The following is a 23,245-nucleotide window of genomic DNA, read 5'->3' as shown; positions in this document are numbered from 1 at the left end:
TAACCTGCTAGTTCTGCTAGTTCTGCTTAACCTGCTTAACCTGCTAGTCCTGCTTAACCTGCTCGTACTGCTCAACCTGCTTAACCTGCTTAACCTGCTCGTCCTGTTCAACCTGCTTAACCTGCTTAATCTGCTCAACCTGCTCAACCTGCTCAACCTGCTTAACCTGCTAGTCCTGCTCAACCTGCTTAACCTGCTAGTCCTGCTCAACCTGCTTAACCTGCTTAACCTGCTAGTCCTGCTCAACCTGCTTAACCTGCTAGTCCTGCTCAACCTGCTCGCTTTTCTGCCTCTCTTGGAGGAAGTTGAGAATATCCATATTTGCTCTGAGTGACATGCTGAGTGATGACATTGACATCTAACCAGTGCTCTAGGGGTGGGGGAGGGATTAAGGGTCCACTGCATTGTGGGTCCACTGCACTGTGAAATCACAGCAGTCACTCCAGGGCTTCTTGCTGTGCCTGCTACTTCCTAGTGCAGGATATTGGATTGTTTATTTTTGTCTTCAAAATGTGTCAGTAAAACATAAATGTTACACGGCATTGTGGGGTTATGTAATCTCAAATCCGACTGGATAAAATCAAGTATAAAAGACTTGTTCTTAAAAAAAAGTAATTTTCATTGTTCTACTCCTGTCGAATCCGCATCCATCCTGTGTTCCAGATCGAGGATATGCAGTGGCCGGACGGACAGACAGAGATCCCCAGCTCTGTGTGCAGTCAGCCCTGCAAGACAGGACAGAGGAAGAAGGCAGTGAAAGGCATGCCGTGTTGCTGGCACTGTGAACCCTGTGATGGCTACCAATACCAGTATGATGAAACATCCTGCAAGCTGTGCTCCTACAGCATGATGCCCAACCCCAACAGGTGACAGACAGGAACACTGTAGACATAACTTTAAGACTTGAAAAATTACACAAACATTCCCAAAATTCCCAGGGATTTCTGGAAGACCTGGGAATATTGGGAAAGTTTCAGGAATTGTTTAACCCTAGATAATTCTATAACGTTTTTATGCTCTCCTTGATACAGTAGTATTATAAAAAAACAAGTTTTACAGTACAATACTGCTTGACGTCTTGTCGTCTGTATGTGTATTTTCTAAATTGTCAAATTAAATTAAACTTAATAAATCAATCAATCTATTAAAAGGACGGCATGTCAGCCCATCCCCATCGTGAAGCTGGAGTGGCACTCCCCTTGGGCAGTGATCCCCGTCTTCCTCGCCATGCTGGGCATCATCGCCACCATCTTCGTCATGGCAACCTTCATCCGCTACAACGACACGCCCATTGTCCGTGCGTCGGGCCGTGAACTGAGCTATGTCCTCCTCACCGGGATCTTCCTCTGTTACATTATTACCTTCGTCATGATCGCCAAGCCCGACGTCGCCATATGCTCGTTCCGCCGGATCTTCCTGGGTCTGGGCATGTGCATCAGCTACGCCGCGTTACTCACCAAGACCAACCGGATCTACCGAATCTTCGAAGAAGGTAAGACGTCTGTGACGGCACCCAGGCTGATCAGCCCGACCTCTCAGCTGGCCATCACCTCTTCCCTAATTTCCGCTCAGCTACTGGGTGTGTTCGTCTGGTTCGGTGTGGATCCCCCTAACACCATCATCGACTACGACGAACAGAAGACATTCAACTCAGACCAGGCTAGAGGAGTGTTGAAATGTGACATCACGGATCTGCAGATTATATGCTCGCTGGGTTATAGCATCCTTCTCATGGTCACGTGCACGGTGTACGCCATCAAGACGCGGGGCGTCCCGGAGAACTTTAACGAGGCCAAGCCCATTGGATTCACGATGTATACCACCTGTATCGTCTGGCTAGCCTTCATTCCCATCTTCTTTGGGACAGCTCAGTCTGCAGAAAAGGTAAGGTTGATTTCAGATTGTTTCCTATTTATTCATTATTATAATAATAATGGGCCTAAGTCTAGTCCTGGACTCAAAAACGTAATATTCTCCATTGAAAGTGTTTCTTTGTCCAAGACTAGGTTTAAGCTGTGTCTGGGTAACCAGCCAATTAAGTCATATTGGAGAACTTTCATTTTAGCACTGAGGGGAAGTTACCCGGTGGCAGATGGCATATTTGCTTGCACACTTTAACATTGGTTGCACCAATGTGCCAACCCACGACTTGGCAAATTAGACAAAACCTTTGATTTTATATGTGACCGGTGACAGGATCTAAGCCATTAGACGGGACTTCCTACTTCACAGTAGGGCCATTGTTGTTTTAGTATTTTTTTGCAGAAATGCCTTCTTGAACATGTTGCTTAAATTACAAACTTGTATGGGGTCCTTAATAAATATAAATACAATTTAAATGATGAGTTTAGCCAAGGAAAAAGCACTGAGCTATACAGGGAGAAAGACAGGATCCATCCTGGCTAGTCCTGATTGGCTGAGATAATGGAGTTGTTGGACATGCCGTGAGCATTCCTGATTGGTCTGTGATGTCACAGGGTTCTTTCTATAATAGATTGGGGGGGAATTCCCTGGTCACTATATAGATCATCTTTGCGACCGCAGATATTTGGAAAGATATAGTTTTGTACAACTGGAGAAGTGTTGCTACAGCTCTCTAAAACATTGTTGCCCTGAATTTAGCGGACTACTTTCTGGAAGACATTGCCACGCTGACTCACACGCGTTGACGTGTGGTTGGGATGAGGTTTAAAAGACGGATGGGTCTAAGACTTAAGAATGATGAATCGGACGTAAATAACATCTTTCAAAGGGTATTTTATTGTCTCTTAACTAAAGCTAAAGCAAGTTTATCAACTTTTAAAACAGCATGGCATAACCATATTTCCCTCAACTACAGTGGATAAGAAATTAACTTACATTTGCTATTAGCCTCAATAGAGACATTCAGACATATGGCATATTGCTGTTTGTGTCAGATTTATCTCAAATTCCATGTCCAGGACATGAACAGTCTGATGTTGCTATAATTGGTCTGTTTGCTAGCTGAAGGCAATCTAGACTCTCTTTAACCTCTGTAGCTATAAGAGGATCAGCTGTGGCTTATCCAAGGTTGTGTCCAAAGCTTCCACCCCATTCCCTTTATAGTGCACTACTTTGAACCAGGGCACATAGTGCTTTTTGGGATACAGCTTGTGTCTGAAATTAATGAAATCATCAGAAATAATAAGCTATAATATGGCTGCATGGCGATGGTACATTTTTTTTTACAATTAATTGCTGGTGTAAGTTAATTTCTATATAAACCATGTTTGATTATCTGACTTTTTTGTCATCATCGTGGTTGTTTGTCTTTCTTGACCACTGGCTGTGTTTTTTTTCCCTCTTGTCTTGCTAGTTGGCCTTAAAACCAATTACGTCTGAGGAAATGGAAAACTACAACAACTACACCTGGGTGTGTATGTGGAATACAGGTGTTGTGAAGCTGACTGTGAGATTGCCTTTTGTTCAATCCAATCACAGTGTAGTCAGAGACTCCGTTTAATTTAACCATCTGTTTTATCAGTGGTACAATAGATAATATTATTATCAGTGGTGGACCGGCCTTCTGGCATTTCGGGCAAATGTATTGCCTTACCTCTCTTATCCTACCTCATTTCCGCATGCTGTATATAGATTTTTCTACTGTATTATTGATTGTATGTTTGTTTATTTCCATGTGTAACTCTGTGTTGTTGTATGTGTCGAACTGCTTTGCTTTATTCTTGGCCAGGTCACAGTTGTAAATGAGATCTTGTTCTCAACTAGCCTACCTGGTTAAATAAAGGTGAAATAAATAACCATTTTAAAAACAATATGCTAGATGGGCTGGTCCAGTTTTAACCTAGTGAGCCTGTTTAACTTGTTATTTTTTTGGCATAGAAATTATCATTATCTGGCTTATAATGAGTTCCTCAAAGAATAAAAAAAAAATGGGCCAGTGCCTTAAAAATACCAGAGCCAATTTCTGGTCTTAGACCGCCCCTGTTTTCTATTGTATTTAGCGTTTCCCAAATTCTTTTGGTGTACAAACGGCTTAAGTGCTCCTGAAAATAGGTGTTAGAAATGTACCCCGAAGCGCAACAGATAAGGGTTCAGAAAATAAAACGATTGTGCCTTTACAAATTCCACCCGGCAAACCAAAAAAGGATTTGCAATGCAGCTGAAGGGCTGGCTGAGTCTAGTGAAAATGCATTTTGTTTTGTACAATAGGGTACTGTAACTAAACTACCTGCTTAATCTGTACCCGACTGGCACGCTATATCATACACTGACTATACAACACATTAGATAGACCATGTGAATCCAGTTGAAGCTATGATCCCACTTCAATCGGTGTAGACGAAGGAGAGGAGACAGGTGGTAGAAGGATTTCTAAGCCTGGAGACATTTGAGACGTGGGTTGTTACACGTGTGCCATGCAGAAAGTGAATGGGCAAGACAAAAAAATTGTAAGTGTTTTTGGTGGTAGGTGCCAGGCGCACCGGTTTGTGTCAAGAACTACAAACAGCAGCATGGGGTTTCTTTTCTCACACTCAGTTTCCTGTGTGTATCAAGAATGGTCTACCACCTCAAAAAAGGACATCCAGCCAACTTCACACAACTGTGTCAACATGGTCCAGCATCCCTGTGGAATACTTTCCACACCTTGTACAGTCCATGCCCTGACAAATTGAGTCTGTTCTGAGGGCATAAGGGTGGAGGGGAGGGGAGAGGGGCAACTCAATATTAGGGAGGTGTTTGGTATACTCAGTGTAGTGCACTACACTTGACCAAGGCCCTGTGGGTTCTGTTCAAAAGGAGTGCACTATAAAAAGGAATAGGGTGTGATTTGGGAGCTGTATACTAAAGGTGATATGCAGCCCTGGGAAGAGAACAGAGAGGCTCATTAGGTCGACAGTTTCATATGTCCAGGGGAGCTGTGTGTGTGTGTGTTTGTGTGGAGTGTCTAAGCTTGTGTGTGTGTGCATATGTCTGTGTGTGTGCTGCCTCGTGCTGTGTGAAGGCCTGACGTCAGCAGCCAGGCAGAGCCTAGGCAGGCAGGCAAGCAGGCAAGCAGGCAAGCAGGCAGGCAGGCAGGCAAGCAGGCAGGCAGGCAGGCAGGCAGGCACCCCAGCCCCAGCAGAGTGGAATTGTAACACCCTGGCCTTTACTGCTTGTCATTACTTACCTGGCTGAGGTCGGGCAGAAATACTGATGACGATAGAGCAGTATTCACAAGGCCTGAAGAAAAGGGCTACCACACTCCCACCTCTCAACCCAGCTGTCAAATCGCCTCCAGCACACAGGCACTGTTGGGGCGAGTGACTGAGTGACAAGTCGTTATTTGTTTCTTTCTTGTGCTATTTTGCTATTTGCTTCACGACTCCTGCATGCTTTGTTGACTATATTTGTTTCCACACTCGGGACTCTGACTCTCTATTAGTTAGACAGACTTTACATAGATTTTTTTGGGGCCTCCCGTCCTATTCTAACCACCTTTTGCCAGCTTTAAAGGCGTCTGAAATGTTACCCAGCCGAAGCCGTTCGGAAAAGTTGTGCTAACATTATGCTGAAATTTTGTGACGTTTTTGTTCATTTTTGTTCACCATCTACTCCCCCGGCGCCGGTTTACTAACCACCTGTCCTGGCAACCCATCATTATGCACACCTGGCAACCCATCTTTACGCACACCTGGCACCCATCTTTACGCACACCTGGCACCCATCATTACGCACACCTGGCAACCCATCATTACGCACACCTGGCAACCCATCATTACGCACACCTGGCAACCCATCATTATGTACACCTGGCAACCCATCATTACTAACACCTGGCAACCCATCATCATTAGGCACACTTGGCAACCCATCTTTACACACACCTGGCAACCCATCATTACGCACACATGGCAACCCATCATTACGCACACCTGGCATCCATTATTATGCACACCTGGCAACCCATCATCATTAGGCACACCTGGCAACCCATCTTTACACACACCTGGCAACCCATCATTACACACACATGGGAACCCATCATTACGCACACCTAGCATCCATTATTACGCACACCTGGCAACCCATCATTACGCACACCTGCAACCCATCATTATGCACACCTGCAACACTCATTACACACACCACGAACATTATGCACATCAATACCCATCATTCAGTGACATTTTTTCAGCTGTTTGGGCACACAGATGTTTTTCTGGAGGCAAGCAGAAGTTCAGAACTGAAGTCAACGCCCCTTGGTCAAGAATTATTCAGTAAAGTATTTGTTGTCATTCAACAAGAGACAACTCATTTTCATGCACATTTGTTCATTGGGAAATAGTGCACCACCCTTCTTAGTTAGATGTAAAATTGTGTAACTAAGATGTCCTTGGCAAAAACTGCAACATCAATGACCGATTTCTTGAGTTATTTTAGATTAATCCAGACCTTTTTGAGGCTAAGACGCCTGGCTAATACGTCTCTAAATATTCCAACAGTTCTCTTGCCACTTTTTCCTCTGTCTTTTAAGGGAGTATGCTAGAGCACACTTGTTCGGTTTGTCTAGCCGATTTCAGCTAGGCTCCACCCGAACTGAGTGGAGGGGAGTATTTTTGGGAGGTATGATATTTATGCCTTAGTGAATATAGGACCAAATACTTAACATTTTTGTTCTTTTATAAACTCTGCCGTATAAGTTAATTTTTTTGGTCTCCTAAAAATGAGGGGACGATGTGCTCTAATTTCTAAATGGTTCACCCGATGTGGATAACAGTACCCTCAAATTAAAGCTGACAGTATGCACTTTAACCTCATAGACATTGCATAATTTAAAATCCAAAGTGCTGGAGCCAAATCAAGAACATATTGTCAAAGTCCAATACTTTTGGAGCTCACTGTATACAGTCGGGTCCATAATGATTTGTACCTTTTGATAAAGACATGCAAAACATGTATATGGTATATAATATAATATAATAATATAATATATATATATATATATAATATATAATATAATTTGCAAAACATACGGTATTCAATAAATAATACAAATACTGAGATATATAATATATTTTTGGGGGAGAATTATATTTTATACTAATACTAATTGCTCAGAGAAAGAGATTTAGTTTTTACAAGTATTTTTTTATGTCTTGAAAAACAGGAGTAGAAATGGTTGCCACCCTTGTTTTCAATACCTTTCAATACCCCAAGGATAACAACCATTTTCTAAAACGATTTACGAGATTAGAGAACACATCGGGAGGGATCCTTTGCCCACACACAAGTACATATGTGACTTGCTCTATCAACACATTTGTAGTTTTATAGAATGCTGGATAAAGGAGAATGTTAGATCATGTTAGTCTCATTAGAAAGCCGTCTACTCTAAATAACAAGTTACATACATGTAACTCGCTTCAGTTTTTTGGAGAAAAACACAATCAAAGTTTGCAGTTACTTTTAAAGACAGTTATTTAATATCATTAAAAACAACTATTTACTTAACTTACTTCTACCCACTCCTTTTTCGAACATTCTGTTAAAAATCGTGCAACTTTTCAGCGTCCTGCTACTCATGCCAGGAATATAGTATATGCATATGATTAGTATGTGTGGATAGAAAACACTCTGAAGTTTCTAAAACTGGTTAAATCACGGCTGTGACTATAACAGATCGTGTGTTTCATTGAAAAACGCAAGAAAAACTGCTCTCTGAAAGCTAAAAATAATTTCCATAAGTCACTTCCATGGGTTGTTAAAAGAGGACAAAATTTAATATCGACCTGCATGCAATTCCTACAAATTCCACACGATGTCGCCATTGTCGTCATTTTCAATTGAATTTATTGTTGGAAAATCCATCTATCTGGCTTCCGTTTCTTCCAGTCTCCACCCGGATGTTGTTAATGTGGACATGGGAAGCCATTGATTTGCACACGAGGAGCTATTGAATATACATCGCCCTGTAATCATTTTGATAGATTATAAACGTTTACTAATACCTAAAGTTGGATTACAAAAGGATTTCGAAGTGTTTTGTGAAAGTTTATCGTCGACTTTTTTAATTTTAAAAAATTACGCAGCGTTTAAAAACAATGTTTTTTTCTGAATGACACAGCTTCCATAGAAAGCTATTTTGGGTATATATGGACCGATTTAAACGAAAAAAAGACCCAATAGTGATGTTTATGGGGCATATAGGAGTGCCAAGAAAGAAGCTCGTCAAAGGTAATGAATGTTTTATATTTTATTTCTGCGTTTTGTGCTGCGTCGGATAAGCAGAGTCTTTGTTTACGTCGCATTCAGGCATTTTCAGGTGGTGCATGCTATCAGATAATAGCTTCTCATGCTTTCGCCGAAAAGCATTTTAAAAATCTGACTTGTTGGCTAGGTTCACAACGAGTGTAGCTTTAATTCAATACCCTGCTTGTGAATTTTGATCAAGGTTTGAGTTTTAACGAGTACATTTAGCATTTAGCGTAGCGCATTTGCATTTCCAGGTGCCTACTTGAGACATATGCGTCTCAAGTAGAGTCAAGAAGTTAATACAAAACACAGTCTATGAAATCCATTAACATGAGTGTTGTTATTTTTCTCATCCAAACACGCACGCACGCACACACACGACATATCCCAAAAATCCCAAAGAGAAAGGAATCTGAAAAACTAAACTTTGTTTCAACAAGTCAAAATACTTTTCTATTTATTCATCAGGTAACCTAAAATGTAATTAAACTATGATATTTCATACGGAAAGAGTATGTTCAATAGGAAAGCGATATTAGCAGGTGCTTGTCCACTTCGGCGCTCGCTCAAACACGGATTTCCAAACTGGTGTTGTCATACTAAAACTCATACTTCTTCTTCATTATCCAAGTTACAAGCCTGAAACCTTGAACACAGACTATTGACATCTAGTGGAAACCTTAGGAATTACAATATGACCCTATGCTTTCCATTGTAAGAGCATGGGCTCTCAAAAAAATTATAATTCTGGTTGTTTTTTCTTTGGATTTTCTCCTACCATATCAATTGCGTTATAGTCGCATACATTATTTTAACATTTCTACAAAATTCAAGGTGTTTTCTATCCAATGGTACCAATTATATGCATATCCTGGCTTGTGGGCCTGAGAAACAGGTAGTTTACTTTAGGCACATCAGTCAGGTGGAAATTGAGAAAAAAAGGGCCCTAGCCTGAAGAAGTTTTAATGCATGTGGCAGGTCATTAGTGAAAATAGAAAATAGTAGAGGGCCTAGGGAGCTGCCATGCGGTACACCACACTTTATATGTTTAACATTAGAGAATCATCCATTAACTAAAGTCTCTAAGCAGAAAATAATATGAGAAATGTTAAAGAAAATCTGACCACAAACCTTTGGATCTGATTTGTGTGGTTATTACGTGTGGTTATTACGTGAATAATTAGCTTAGTTTTTCCGCTCGTCCACTTGGCTTGAGCTGACGGACATTTGATACAAATATAAGTATCAAGATTTAGGATAACACTAACCACGATCACGCATCAAGGCACCACACAGAGGACTGCCCTCTAAAATCCAGGGATCTGTCCTGGGAGCAGCATTGTGTGGACATCGGCGAAGTTGTTGACAATAGTGGACGATTACCTGAATGTTCTCGTAGGACCCATTTGCTGGCAAACGACCAACGCACCTCTTCTTCCTTGGAGCCACACATGTTCCTTGGAGCCACACCATGCTCCTCGGAGCCACACCATGTTCCTCGGAGCCACACCATGTTCCTCGGAGCCACACCATGTTCCTCGGAGCCACACCATTTTCCTCGGAGCCACACCATTTTCCTCGGAGCCACACCATGTTCCTTGGAACCACACATGTTCCTTGGAGAAGTGTATTACTGCAGTGAACTTTTTTGTTGAAATTCCCTAAATCAGAAAATATATTATTTAAAACATGCTTTTAATGCCTGTTTTTCTATTTCTATTCCTGATGAAGCCGACTACTCATTCTGTCTAGAATACCTCAGGAACTTTTTCTTTATACTGTTGCAGACCCAATAAATAACAGGAAATGTCAGGTATTACTCTAAAGAAAGCATACACGCGTTACACACTGCAACGTTTCTATGCGGATATCCTGGCTATCAAGGAACTATGATGTCATCTCAATGTTTCCTTTCTTTTTGTTTGCTCCTCTTGGAGCTGACATTTTCCTTGGAGAGGTCCATGAAACCAGTGTTCTTGCCAATGAGCAGTGGTGTAAAAAGTACCCAATTGTCATACTTGAGTAAAAGTAAAGATACATTAATAGAAAATTACTCAAGTAAAAGTGAGTCACCCAGTATAATCATACCTGAGTAAAAGTCTAAAAGTATTTTGTTTTAAATGTACTCACGTATCAAAAGTAAATGTAATTGCTAAAAATATACTTAAGTATCAAAAGTGAAGTAAAAGTTGTCAAATATATAAAGACTAAAGTAAAGTACAGATACTCTAAAAACCTACTTAAATAGCTCTTTCAATTATTTTTACTTAATTAATTACTTTACCCCAATGCCAATGAGCACTAGATGCCACTGATCGTCTGAACCAGCTCCCATCACAAAATCATTACTGTTTAAAATCCAGAGATTTCTCTCTCACAGGAATCTATCGATACAGTAGAAAGCTAAGCTAGCTAGCTGCCAGCTAAGGTGTAGTCAGTGTGTCTATGTGTGATGGGTTTGGAAACATGAGAGTGTGGCCTGAGGTACACGTTTAGTTTTTTCGTAGATGATATGCTACAATAACTTTGTCAAACTTTGGGCAAACAGGAAAAACATTGGATTGAATAGCCTATTGTACCTTGATTCAAAAGACATCAAAAGTCAGTCGCAGGAGAATCAAACAGACTGAAATGGAGTATTTAATAACGAATAAACTAAACATACTTCAAACACTAAATGTAACAGTAAAATAAAGTGGGTACGAGGACCCCGTCGCGCACCAATACAAAAACCAACACAACACTGAATAACAAACAATCTCTGACAAAGACATGAGGGGAAACAGAGGGTTAAATACTCAACAGGTAATGAATGAGATTGAAAACAGGTGTGTAGGAAGACAAGACAAAACCAATGGAAATTGAAAAATGGATCAATGATGGCGAGAAGACCGGTGACGCCGAGCACCGCCCCGAACAAGGAGAGGCTTCGACTTCGGTAGAAGTCATGACAGCTAGTTTGTAATTCATTAAAAAAATTCTGAACAGGGGAGGGTTTTAATAGTGCAGAAACTTGTAAAATAGTGCTGTGAAAAGCCTGAAGTCATTTGTTACAAGCTAGCATCCACCGAAACGAAGTGAAAGTGCTCCGTTGCTATGTTTCATCCTATGTTTATAAGATTACACCCAATTGAGATGGTTTGGGATGAGTTGGACCGCAGGGTGAAGAATAAGCAGTTCTGGTGGCATGTCTTGTGGGGTATGAATCGGTGTCTGAGATGTGTGCTAGTAATTTGGACAGACAGTTTGGCGCTTTCAACACCTCTCACAAAGACAAGTAGTCTTTGCAGTCAATCTCTCCTCTACTTTGAGGCAGAATAGATTTTAATGATATTAGCTGTCCCTGTATATTTGAGGGCCAGCCTGTTCTGGGCCAACTGTAATTTCCCTGTGTTCAGGTGTGATAAAACTAAGGCCTGTAAGGACAGGCCTTATGTACAGACCTTTCCCCATTTAGGCTACGTTGCATCAATATGTTTCGGCCATTTCAGTTTACAATTAAGAGGTTACCCCAAGAAGTTTAGTCTCCTCAACTTGCTCAACTGCCACATTATTCATTACAAGATTTAGTTGAGGTTTAGGTTTTAGTGAATGATTTGTCACAAATACTCTTCATTTAAATCTCTTCATTCAAAGATTCAATCATGGACACTCTTACTGACAGTTGTGGCTGCTATGTGTGATGTATTGTTGTCTCTACCTTCCTGCCCTTTACTGTGGTCTGTGCCCAACAATGTTTGTACCCTGTTTTGTGCTGCTGCCATGTTGTTGTCTTGTTGTGTTGCTGCCATGTTGTTGTCATGTTGTGTTGCTACCATGTTGTTGTCATGTTGTGTTGCTACCATGTTGTTGTCATGTGATGCTGTGTTGTTGTCTTAGCTCTCTCTTGTAGTGATGTGTTTTTTCCTATATTTATATTTCATTTATTTTTATTTTTAATCCCTGCCCCATCCACGCAGGAGGACGTTTCCCTTTTGGTAGGCCGTCATTGTAAATAAGAATTTGTTTTAACTGACTTGCCTAGTTAAATATAAATATATATATTTTTTTTAATGCTTTTAGCTTTTTCTATATTTAGGATTACTTATTTATTTAATAAAATGCAAATTAATTACTTAAAAATCATACAATGTGATTTTCTGGATTTTCGTTTTAGATTCCGTCTCTCACAGTTGAAGTGTACCTATGATAAAAATTACAGACCTCTACATGCTTTGTAAGTAGTAAAACCTGTAAAATCGCCAGTGTATCAAATACTTGTTCTCCCCACTGTGTATGTATATGTTTTTATTCAGCAGCACACAATGAATTATAATGTCAAGAGCTGCACTGAACTCTAACAAAACATCTCCCACAATCATCTCATTATCAGTTTCTTTCAGCCAATCATCAATCAAATGTTGAATTTCCTTCTCTATAAGTATGCTGAAAGTCAGTTGTTAATTTGTTTACTGCGAAATAGCATTGTATCTGGTCAAACACAATTATTTCCAAACGTTTACTAAGGGTTGGTAGAAAGCTGATTGGTCGGCTGTTTGAACCAGTAAAGGGTGCTTTGCTAATATTGTTTTCTGGAATTACTTCTGCTTTCCATAGATTGCAGAAATGGCAAACAGGTGTGGCAATATAGTCTGAAACCCTCCTCAGTAATGTCCATCCATGTTTCAGTACCAGGTGGTTTGCCATTATTGATAGACAATGATCTTTTTTTTTTTTTCACCTCTTCCACATTCACTTTACCGAATCCAAAATGACATTGCTTGTCTTTCATAATTTAGGTAAGGAAGGTTGAGAGTTTGTTGTTGTAAATTAGCTAATCTTTCCAATGACAAATGTGTAAAATTAGTTGGCAAAATCATAGGGTTTCATGATGAGTGACACATCTGATTCAATGAAGGATGGAGCTGAGTTTACCTTTTTTGCATCACATTTAATTTAAGGTGCTCCAAAGCTTTTTACCCTTATCGTTTGCATCATTAATCTGTGTTTCATAGTCCAGTTTATTCTTCTTTATGTTTTGTTTAGTCACATTCTTTCACAATTTAGGTTACTTATATTGACCAGACTACCATTTCTTCGGGAGATTATATTATTTCCATGTCCTCTCTTGCTATTTATGACAAGTAGGACAGGAGCACTAATAGACCCAGGCCGTCAGGCTCGAAAACAGTTGGCAATGTTGCTGGAGCCCCCGTGGTTAGGGTGAATCATGTCTCTTTTAAAGAGTGCTGGTTGCTCCCACAGCAAGACAAAATTGTCACAAAAGGAGAAATTCTTGATGTTGCAAAGTTCCTTTAAAGTAAACATTTAGGCCAATGAGGCGGCTGAAACATTCCGAATCCCTTTGATATCACAGGATGGGCGGCAGGGTAGCCTAGTGGTTAAAGCGTTGGACTAGTAACCAGAAATTTGCAAGTTCAAACCCCCGCGCTGACAAGGTACACAATCTGTCATTTTGCCCCTGAACAAGGCAGTTAACCCACTGTTCCTAGGCCATCATTGAAAATAATAATTTGTTCTTAACTGACTTGCCTAGTTAAATAAAAGGAGGGGGCCAGAGATAAGTATTCCCTTCCCTGTGCTAACCAGGGTGTCGGTTCACTCTCGGGATCAGCGCTTACTCCCGGGGTCCAGAAGGTCCGTCACCAGCAGAGAAAGGCTATTTGATCGCTGGGTCGGTCTTCTAGGATGTGTGGAGGCCGGCCAGACTGCCTCCCTCCTGACCTACGCCTTGCCAGAGTCCAGTCTCCCACGGGCTGAGTTGAGCATCCTACCATCTGTCCAGTGGATTGGTACAGATCCACACCATCTGTCCAGTGGATTGGTACAGATCCACACCATCTGTCCAGTGGATTGGTACAGATCCACACCATCTGTCCAGTGGATTGGTACAGATCCACACCATCTGTCCAGTGGATTGGTACAGATCCACACCATCTGTCCAGTGGATTGGTACAGATCCACACCATCTGTCCAGTGGATTGGTACAGACCCACACCATCTGTCCAGTGGATTGGTACAGATCCACACCATCTGTCCAGTGGATTGGTACAGATCCACACCATCTGTCCAGTGGATTGGTACAGATCCACACCATCTGTCCAGTGGATTGGTACAGATCCACACCATCTGTCCAGTGGATTGGTACAGATCCACACCATCTGTCCAGTGGATTGGTACAGATCCACACCATCTGTCCAGTGGATTGGTACAGATCCACACCATCTGTCCAGTGGATTGGTACAGATCCACACCATCTGTCCAGTGGATTGGTACAGATCCACACCATCTGTCCAGTGGATTGGTACAGATCCACACCATCTGTCCAGTGGATTGGTACAGATCCACACCATCTGTCCAGTGGATTGGTACAGATCCACACCATCTGTCAAATTGAAATGTGTTTTCCCTAAGCTGTTGGTGTATTTAGAATGTCCTGCTTTTCCCGCAACCGGTATGCTAGCACTGCTAACGTTAGCCTGCTCAGTTAGCTATCGACTTGAGAATCTCTTCCCCTAAACTGCTTGATGGTGGTGCAAACCCTGCCCGTTAATCAGTTCAATCGTTTTTTTCCCCTCCTGTTGCATGGATATCATCTCGAACCTATCACATTTGTGCCCAATCATGGATAAAAGCACCGGGTAGCACTGCTAGCACTGCTAACACTGCTAACGTTAGCCTGCTCAGTTAGCATATCGGCTAGCAGCTAACTATTAGGCTGTTTTAGCGGAATACCGGGAGACAAACTTGCGCTCCCAACAGTAAAAGTTAACTGCGTAGCGGAATTCGTAGCTCTCGAAAACTTCACTTTGATTAAAACTTTAGATTAAAACTATTTCGTAAAAAAACAATTTCATAAAAATAACTAAAAAGGGTGTAACAAGCAATCGTTGTTCAGCTGCATTCTCTGAATACTTTGTAGTACATTGTGACACTGGAATAAATGTTTCTGATTAATATCGATGAAAGGTATGTCATTTTCAACCAGAGAAGTTGGTTCTCAAGTTCATTTTGGCTTTATTCTGATGATAAATAATAATTGCATTGTGAAGTTTTTAGATTTTAGCCCTTATTCTCCAATATAAGCGCTTTGGAAGATTGAAGAGTGTTGTTGAAACCAGCAATGACTCATATGTAAGAGTAATATAGTAATACATTTCATTTTCAAGTCTTAAATACAGCATGCAAGGTCAAAACACAAACAACTACTCTGCTTTCTACCATTCCCTTTAACAAGAAGAAGCTACACTGAACAAAATAAATCAGGCTAAATAAATGCAACATGTAAAGTGTTGGTCCAATGTTTCATGAACTGAAATAAAAGATCCCAGAAATGTTCTATTACGCCCAAAATGCTTATTTCTCTCAAATGTGGTGCACAAATTTGTTTACATCCCTGTTCGTGAACATTTCTCCTTTGCCATGATAGATTAAACATCACGATAATTACACAGGTGCACCTTGTGCTGGGGATAGTAAAAGGCCACTTTTTTTCACACAACACAATGCCACAGATGTCTCAAGTTTTGAAGGATCGTGCAATTGGCAATTGTTGCCGTAGAATTGAATGTTAATTTCTCCACCAACATTGTTTTAGAAAATTTGGCTGTACGTCCATCTAGCCTCACAACCGCAGACAACCTCTCTGGCCTTGTGTGAGTGGGCGGTTTGCTGATGTCGACATTGTGAACAGAGTGCCCCACGGTGGCGTTGGGGTTATGGGATGGGCAGGCATAAGCTACGGACAACGAACACATTTGCATTTTATCTATAGAAATGGGAATACCAATAGATGCAGTGACGCGATCCTTGTTTTGTTTTGCCATTCAACCGCCGGCATTACCTCATGTTTCAGCATGATAATGCACGGCATTATGCCAAGGAGATGTGCCGCGCTGCATGAGGGAAAAGGTTGTCACACCAGATACTGACTTGTTGATTGATATATGCCCCTATCTTTTTTTTAAAGGTATCTGTGACCAAAATCCATAGATTAGGGCCTAATTATTTTCTTTCAATTGAATGATTACCTAATATGAACTGTAACTCTGTACAATCGTTGCAAGTCACGTTAATATTTTTGGTCAGTATAAATGCCTTACCTAAGGCATGGCTTCTACTGCTTAGTAATGTACTGTCATCTACATTTCTCTCTCTCTCTCTCTCTCTCTCTCTCTCTCTCTCTCTCTCAGCCCCTCAGCCCCTCAGCCCCTGAGTTGATTGTGGCGTTGTCACAGTGGGTTCTATGACAACCAGCAGTGTTTGGAGGCCATGGAATCAGAGAATGAAAATTATCTATCCATCAGATACAGAGCGAGACGCAATGACAACAGAAAAACAATAGATTCTAGAACACTGAAAGGGGGGGGAATCAAAGGCATCATTTAAAATCCAATTCCACAGGATAGATTGTTCTTAATTAATAAGCATTATTGCACCCTTTTGTACAAAGAAGGATTTGATTTTGAGTGTGAATGAGTGTTGTGAATATGGGATGATAGGTCTTGTCTTTTCACCTTTCCAATGATTGTTATGAATAGGAAATGAATGACGAGATTACATTGTCTTTTCACCTTTTCTCTTAGACCCTGAAAGGAGGACTATTGATTGTTTGCTTGCATCCCTAGAACCTCTGGTAGCCGTTATTGGGTGGTTAGTCTTGGGCTGTAATGCCCACAAAACAATATCCATTATGATCCATCCTCTTTTGTTTTGTCCAGGAGACACTATGAGTTTGTTTTGTAGGTTGCTATGCTGAATATCTATCGGGTACCGCATAATTGACTTTGAGAACAAAAAAACAAAAACACTTAGTCCCGACCTCTCCCTAGTTAGACCTCCTAAACATCCTCCTTCTCACTCTGAAAACAAACTTTCCAGTCGTTTTGACTGGCTAGCCAATAGACCATAGGTATTGTGGCTGTATATAACAGCTAATCAAACTCAGAGCTCTACTGGGATGGTTAGTCTCTGGGCTGTAATCCAGATCGTTAGCTACTGCTCCTACAGGGAATAACATGTTCCTGAAGGAATGTACGATCGTTATGTCCCGATCAATACTCTGCTACTTTCTTGGTTACCTTCTTGCTACTTTCAAAAACAATCCTTGTTAGGCTTATCTCTAGATCTATTCAGAAGGGCATGCAATATGGGCGATTTTGTAAAAAATGATTGTTTTTTTTTGTATTACATTTGGATGTAAATAGGTACTGTGATGAGGGGAGGGTAGAGGAACAAATGGATCAGATGCAGCCCTCTGCTCTATACACAGCTGTTACTATACAACCTTTACCTTGACAAAAACCTGTGTATATTCACAGCCCGCTGCTCTACACACAGCTGTTACTATACAACCTTTACCTAGACAAAACTGTGATTATTCACACCCCTCTGCTCTATACACAGCTGTTACTATACAACCTTTTTAAATTTCTCACAGAGCACTGGAGCCACTCTTTTCTGTAGCCATCCAACATGGGTTCAGATCGTATCTGACCGAGCACAACCGGATGTTTGCATTTTTTGGGACTATTCCATTGGATCCATTTTGACCAGGCCAAGCTCAGTCTAGCCCAGATGAAGTATTAGAATAGAAAACAGATACTGTTAGAACCCCTGTGTGGAAACCCACCAACGGATACTGTTTGAAGCCAGTCTGGCACTAGATAACACATCTATTAAAGGGGCTTCTCTGTACTCTGGCTGGACGGGGAAAACACAGCAAGAATAGATTATTAGACTTGCAAATAGACAACGTATGTCCTCCCCTTCCTACTTCATTACTAAGTCTCGTTAGGGGGAAATAAAATAGAGGGTTACTCTTAATTGTGGGACGAGGTTTTATCTTGACCTTGGTACGAGAAGCTCTTTACATAAAGACCCAGAGGACACTTACTGTCAGCCTGAAATCACTTTTTTTTTTCTTCTAATGATTCATTCATGAAGAGAGAGTGGAGAGGGGGAACATTTCAGCATGTTTCCTCACCAGGAGAAAAGATAATACTCACAATAAACACCCCCTCCCTAAACCATACTTACAGGTACATCCTAGATGATCCTACCTACATACCGTCCCAGATGATCCTACCCACTTACCATCCCAGATAATCCTACCTACTTACCATCCCAGACGTCCCAGATGATCCTATCTACTTACCATCCCAGATGATCCTACCCACTTACCATCCCAGATAATCCTACCTACTTACCATCCCAGATGATCCTACCTACTTACCGTCCCAGATGATCCTACCTACTTACCATCCCAGATAATCCTACCTACTTACCATCCCAGATGATCATCCCCACTTACCATCCCAGATGATCCTCCCTACTTACCGTCCCAGACGTCCCAGATGATCCTACCTACTTACCATCCCAGACGTCAAAGATGATCCTACCTACTTACCATCCCAGATGATCCTACCTACTTACCATCCCAGATGATCCTACCTACTTACCATCCCAGATGATCCTACCTACTTTCCGTCCCAGATGATCCTACCTACTTACCGTCCCAGATGATCCTACCTACTTACCATCCCAGATGATAATACTTACTTACCATCCCAGATGATCATCCCTACTTACCATCCCAGATGATCCTACCTACTTACCATCCCAGATGATCATCCCTACATACCATCCCAGATGATCAACCCTACTTACCATCCCAGATGATCCTACCTACTTACCATCCCAGATGATCCTACCTACTTACCGTCCCAGATGATCATCCCTACTTACCATCCCAGATGATCCTACCCACTTACCATCCCAGATGATCCTACCTACTTACCATCCCAGATGATCCTACCTACTTACCATCCCAGATGATCCTACCTACTTACCATCCCAGATGATCATCCCTACTTACCATCCCAGATGATCCTACCTACTTACCATCCCAGATGATCCTACCTACTTACCATCCCAGATGATCATCCCTACTTACCATCCCAGATGATCCTACCTACTTACCATCCCAGATGATCCTACCTACTTACCATCCCAGATGATCCTACCTACTTACCATCCCAGATGATCCTACCTACTTACCATCCCAGATGATGCTACCTACTTACCATCCCAGATGATCCTACCTACTTACCAACCCAGATGATCCTACCTACTTACCATCCCAGATGATCCTACCTACTTACCATCCCAGATGATCCTACCTACTTACCATCCCAGATGATCCTACCTACTTACCATCCCAGATGATCCTACCTACTTACCATCCCAGATGATCCTACCTACTTACCATCCCAGATGATCCTACCTACTTACCATCCCAGATGATCCTACCTACTTACCATCTCAGATGATCCTACCTACTTACCATCCCAGATGATCCTACCTACTTACCATCCCAGATGATCCTACCTACTTACCATCCCAGATGATCCTACCTACTTACCATCCCAGATGATCCTACCTACTTACGATCCCAGATGATCCTACCTACTTACCATCTCAGATGATCCTACCTACTTACCATCCCAGATGATCCTACCTACTTACCATCCCAGATGATCCTACCTACTTACCATCTCAGATGATCCTACCTACTTACCATCCCAGATGATCCTACCTACTTACCATCTCAGATGATCCTACCTACTTACCATCCCAGATGATCCTACCTACTTACCATCCCAGATGATCCTACCTACTTACCATCCCAGATGATCCTACCTACTTACCATCTCAGATGATCCTACCTACTTACCATCCCAGATGATCCTACCTACTTACCATCTCAGATGATCCTACCTACTTACGATCCCAGATGATCCTACCTACTTACCATCTCAGATGATCCTACCTACTTACCATCTCAGATGATCCTACCTACTTACCATCCCAGATGATCCTACCTACTTACCATCTCAGATGATCCTACCTACTTACCATCTCAGATGATCCTACCTACTTACCATCCCAGATGATCCTACCTACTTACCATCTCAGATGATCCTACCTACTTACCATCCCAGATGATCCTACCTACTTACCATCCCAGATGATCCTACCTACTTACCATCCCAGATGATCCTACCTACTTACCATCTCAGATGATCCTACCTACTTACGATCCCAGATGATCCTACCTACTTACCATCCCAGATGATCCTACCTACTTACCATCTCAGATGATCCTACCTACTTACCATCCCAGATGATCCTACCTACTTACCATCTCAGATGATCCTACCTACTTACCGCTGCATTGCTTCTTTTTCTTATCATAAATTGATAAGTACAGTAGATATTATATTTTTAGACCTTAAATCACCTACAGGTCAAAATAAATAGCTTTTAAAAATATAAAAAATATCACCTCTCATCTGCTGAATAATGTGTATTCAGTTTTTAAGTATTTCCCTAGTCCTCTCATCTGTTGGACTTTAGGGAATATCCTCAATAGGTAATACACAGTCTTATCAGCTGTTGATCTCTGTGTATTACCTATTGAGGTTATTCCCTAGTCTTCTCAGCTGTTGATCTCTGTGTATTACCTATTGAGGTTATTCCCTAGTCCTCTCAGCTGTTGATCTCTGTGTATTACCTATTGAGGTTATTCCCTAGTCCTCTCATCTGTTGATCTCTGTGTATTACCTATTGAGGTTATTCCCTAGTCTTCTCAGCTGTTGATCTCTGTGTATTACCTATTGAGGTTATTCCCTAGTCCTCTCAGCTGTTGATCTCTGTGTATTACCTATTGAGGTTATTCCCTAGTCCTCTCATCTGTTGGACTCTGTGTATTACCTATTGAGGTTATTCCCTAGTCCTCTCAGCTGTTGATCTCTGTGTATTACCTATTGAGGTTATTCCCTAGTCCTCTCATCTGTTGGACTCTGTGTATTACCTATTGAGGTTATTCCCTAGTCCTCTCAGCTGTTGATCTCTGTGTATCACCTATTGAGGTTATTCCCTAGTCCTCTCATCTGTTGGACTCTGTGTATTACCTATTGAGGTTATTCCCTAGTCCTCTCAGCTGTTGATCTCTGTGTATTACCTATTGAGGTTATTCCCTAGTCCTCTCAGCTGTTGATCTCTGTGTTACAATAAGTCACACTAGAGAGAAATTAGTTTATCCCAATACTCGATAGCCTGTGCTTAATTGAAATACATTATAAATAAATGATGGCGACTATAGTAAGATAATGATGGTGAGACAATTATCCTAGAAATGTTCTGCGTACTGTGGGATGGGTCATATTCATGAGGGCACACCTTAACATTCTTTTTAAAATTATTATTATTTAAAATGTTTTTCAATGGAAAACAAAAATCAAGGGATTCTGATTGGATAAGTCTAGGTAGTACACTAAGAATAAAGGTTCTAAGTAGAACCTGGTTTGTCCCCATGGGAGAACCCATTTTGGTGCTGGGTAGAACCCTTTGTAGAGGGTCCTAGAACCCTCTATGTAGATTTCTTCGTAAAACCATTTACAGGGGGACATCTAGAACCCTCTATGAAGGGTTCTGCCTAAAACCCCTTTATCTTCTAACGTTTTTTTTTCTAGAAACCTCTATTTAATAACAGTTCTACCAGAAAAAAAAAAGTTTAGTTTTTGATGGGTTCCACCAGCCTTATCAGCCTTTAAATGTAATTATTTATGACAATAGTTATACACACTGTGCCTTCCACATGATCTCAGTATATATACACACACACACACACACACACACACACACACACACACTTGTTCTGAAAGACCCCAGAGTTTGCAACACCACTAAGCAAGTGGCACCACCAAGCAAGCGGCACCATGAAGACCAAGGAGCTCGCCAAACAGGTCAGGGACAAAGTTGTGGAGAAGTACAGATCAGGGTTGGGTTATAAAAAAATATCAGAAACTTTGAACATCCCACTGAGTTCAATTAAATCCATTATTAAAAATGGAAAGGATATGGCACCACAACAAACCTGCCAAGAGAGGGCCGCCCACCAAAACTCATGGACCAGGCAAGGAGGGCATTAATCAGAGAGGCAACAAAGAGACCAAAGATAACCCTGAAGAAGCTGCAAAGCTCCACAGCGGAGATTGGAGTATCTGTCCATAGGACCACTTTAAGCCGTACACTCCACAGAGCTGGGATTTATGGAAGAGTGACCAGAAAAAAGCCATTGTTTAAAGCAAAAAATGAGCAAACACATTTGGTGTTCACCAAAAGGCATGTGGGAGACTCCCCAAACATTTAGAAGAAGGTTCTCTGGTCAGATGAGACTAAAAATTAGCTTTTTGGTCTTCAAGGAAAACGCTGTCTGGCACAAACCCAACACCTCTCATCACTCCGAGAACACCATCCCCTCAATGAAGCATGGCGGTGGCAGCATAATGCTGTGGGAATGTTTTTCATCGGCAGGGACTGGGAAACTGGTCAGAATTGAAGGAATGATGTCTGGTGCTAAACACAGGGAAATTCTTTAGGGAAACCTGTTTCAGTCTTCTAGAGATTTGAGACTGGGACAGAGGTTCACATTCCAGCAGGACAATGACCCTAAGCATACTACTAAAGCAACACTTGAGTGGTTTAAGGGGAAACATTTAAATGTCTTGGAATGGCCTAGTCAAAGCCCAGACCTCAATCCAATTGAGAATCTGTCGTGTGACTTAAAGATTGCTGTACACCAGTGGAACCCATCCAACTTCAAGGACCTGGAGCAGTTTTGCTTTGAAGAATGGGCAAAATTCCCAGTAGTTAGATGTGCCAATCTTATAGAGACATACCCCAAGAGACTTGCAGCTGTAATTGCTGCAAAAGGTGACTTTACAAAGTATTGACTTTGGGGGATGAATAGTTATGCATGCTGAAGTTCAGTTTGTTTGTAATTGTTTTTGTTTCACAATAAAACATATTTTTCACCTTCAAAGTGGTAGGCATGTTATGTAAATCAATTGATTCGAACCCCCAAATAATTTTAATTCCAGGATGTCAGGCAACAAAATAGGAAAAATGCCAAGGGGGTGAATACTTTCGCAAGCCACTGGATCATAAGGCCTTTCTGTTAGGTCCC

General features: G+C 41.4%; 1 protein-coding gene across 1 annotated transcript in view; it reads left to right on the top strand.

The window, feature by feature from the left end:
- LOC139369950 (metabotropic glutamate receptor 7-like) overlaps positions 1 to 23,245 on the top strand; it is a 372,213-nt gene that overhangs the window by 286,005 nt on the left and 62,963 nt on the right. The window contains exons 8-9 of the mRNA XM_071109233.1: positions 664 to 866; positions 1,152 to 1,884. Coding sequence (XP_070965334.1) covers positions 664 to 866; positions 1,152 to 1,884 — 936 coding nt within the window. The remainder of the gene's footprint in view (positions 1 to 663; positions 867 to 1,151; positions 1,885 to 23,245) is intronic.

Source organism: Oncorhynchus clarkii, chromosome 17 (genome assembly GCF_045791955.1).
Source record: "Oncorhynchus clarkii lewisi isolate Uvic-CL-2024 chromosome 17, UVic_Ocla_1.0, whole genome shotgun sequence".
Lineage (NCBI taxonomy): Eukaryota > Metazoa > Chordata > Actinopteri > Salmoniformes > Salmonidae > Oncorhynchus > Oncorhynchus clarkii.
The sequence above is the reverse complement of the archived record's forward strand: the minus strand, read 5'-3'. Positions and strand labels throughout refer to the sequence as shown.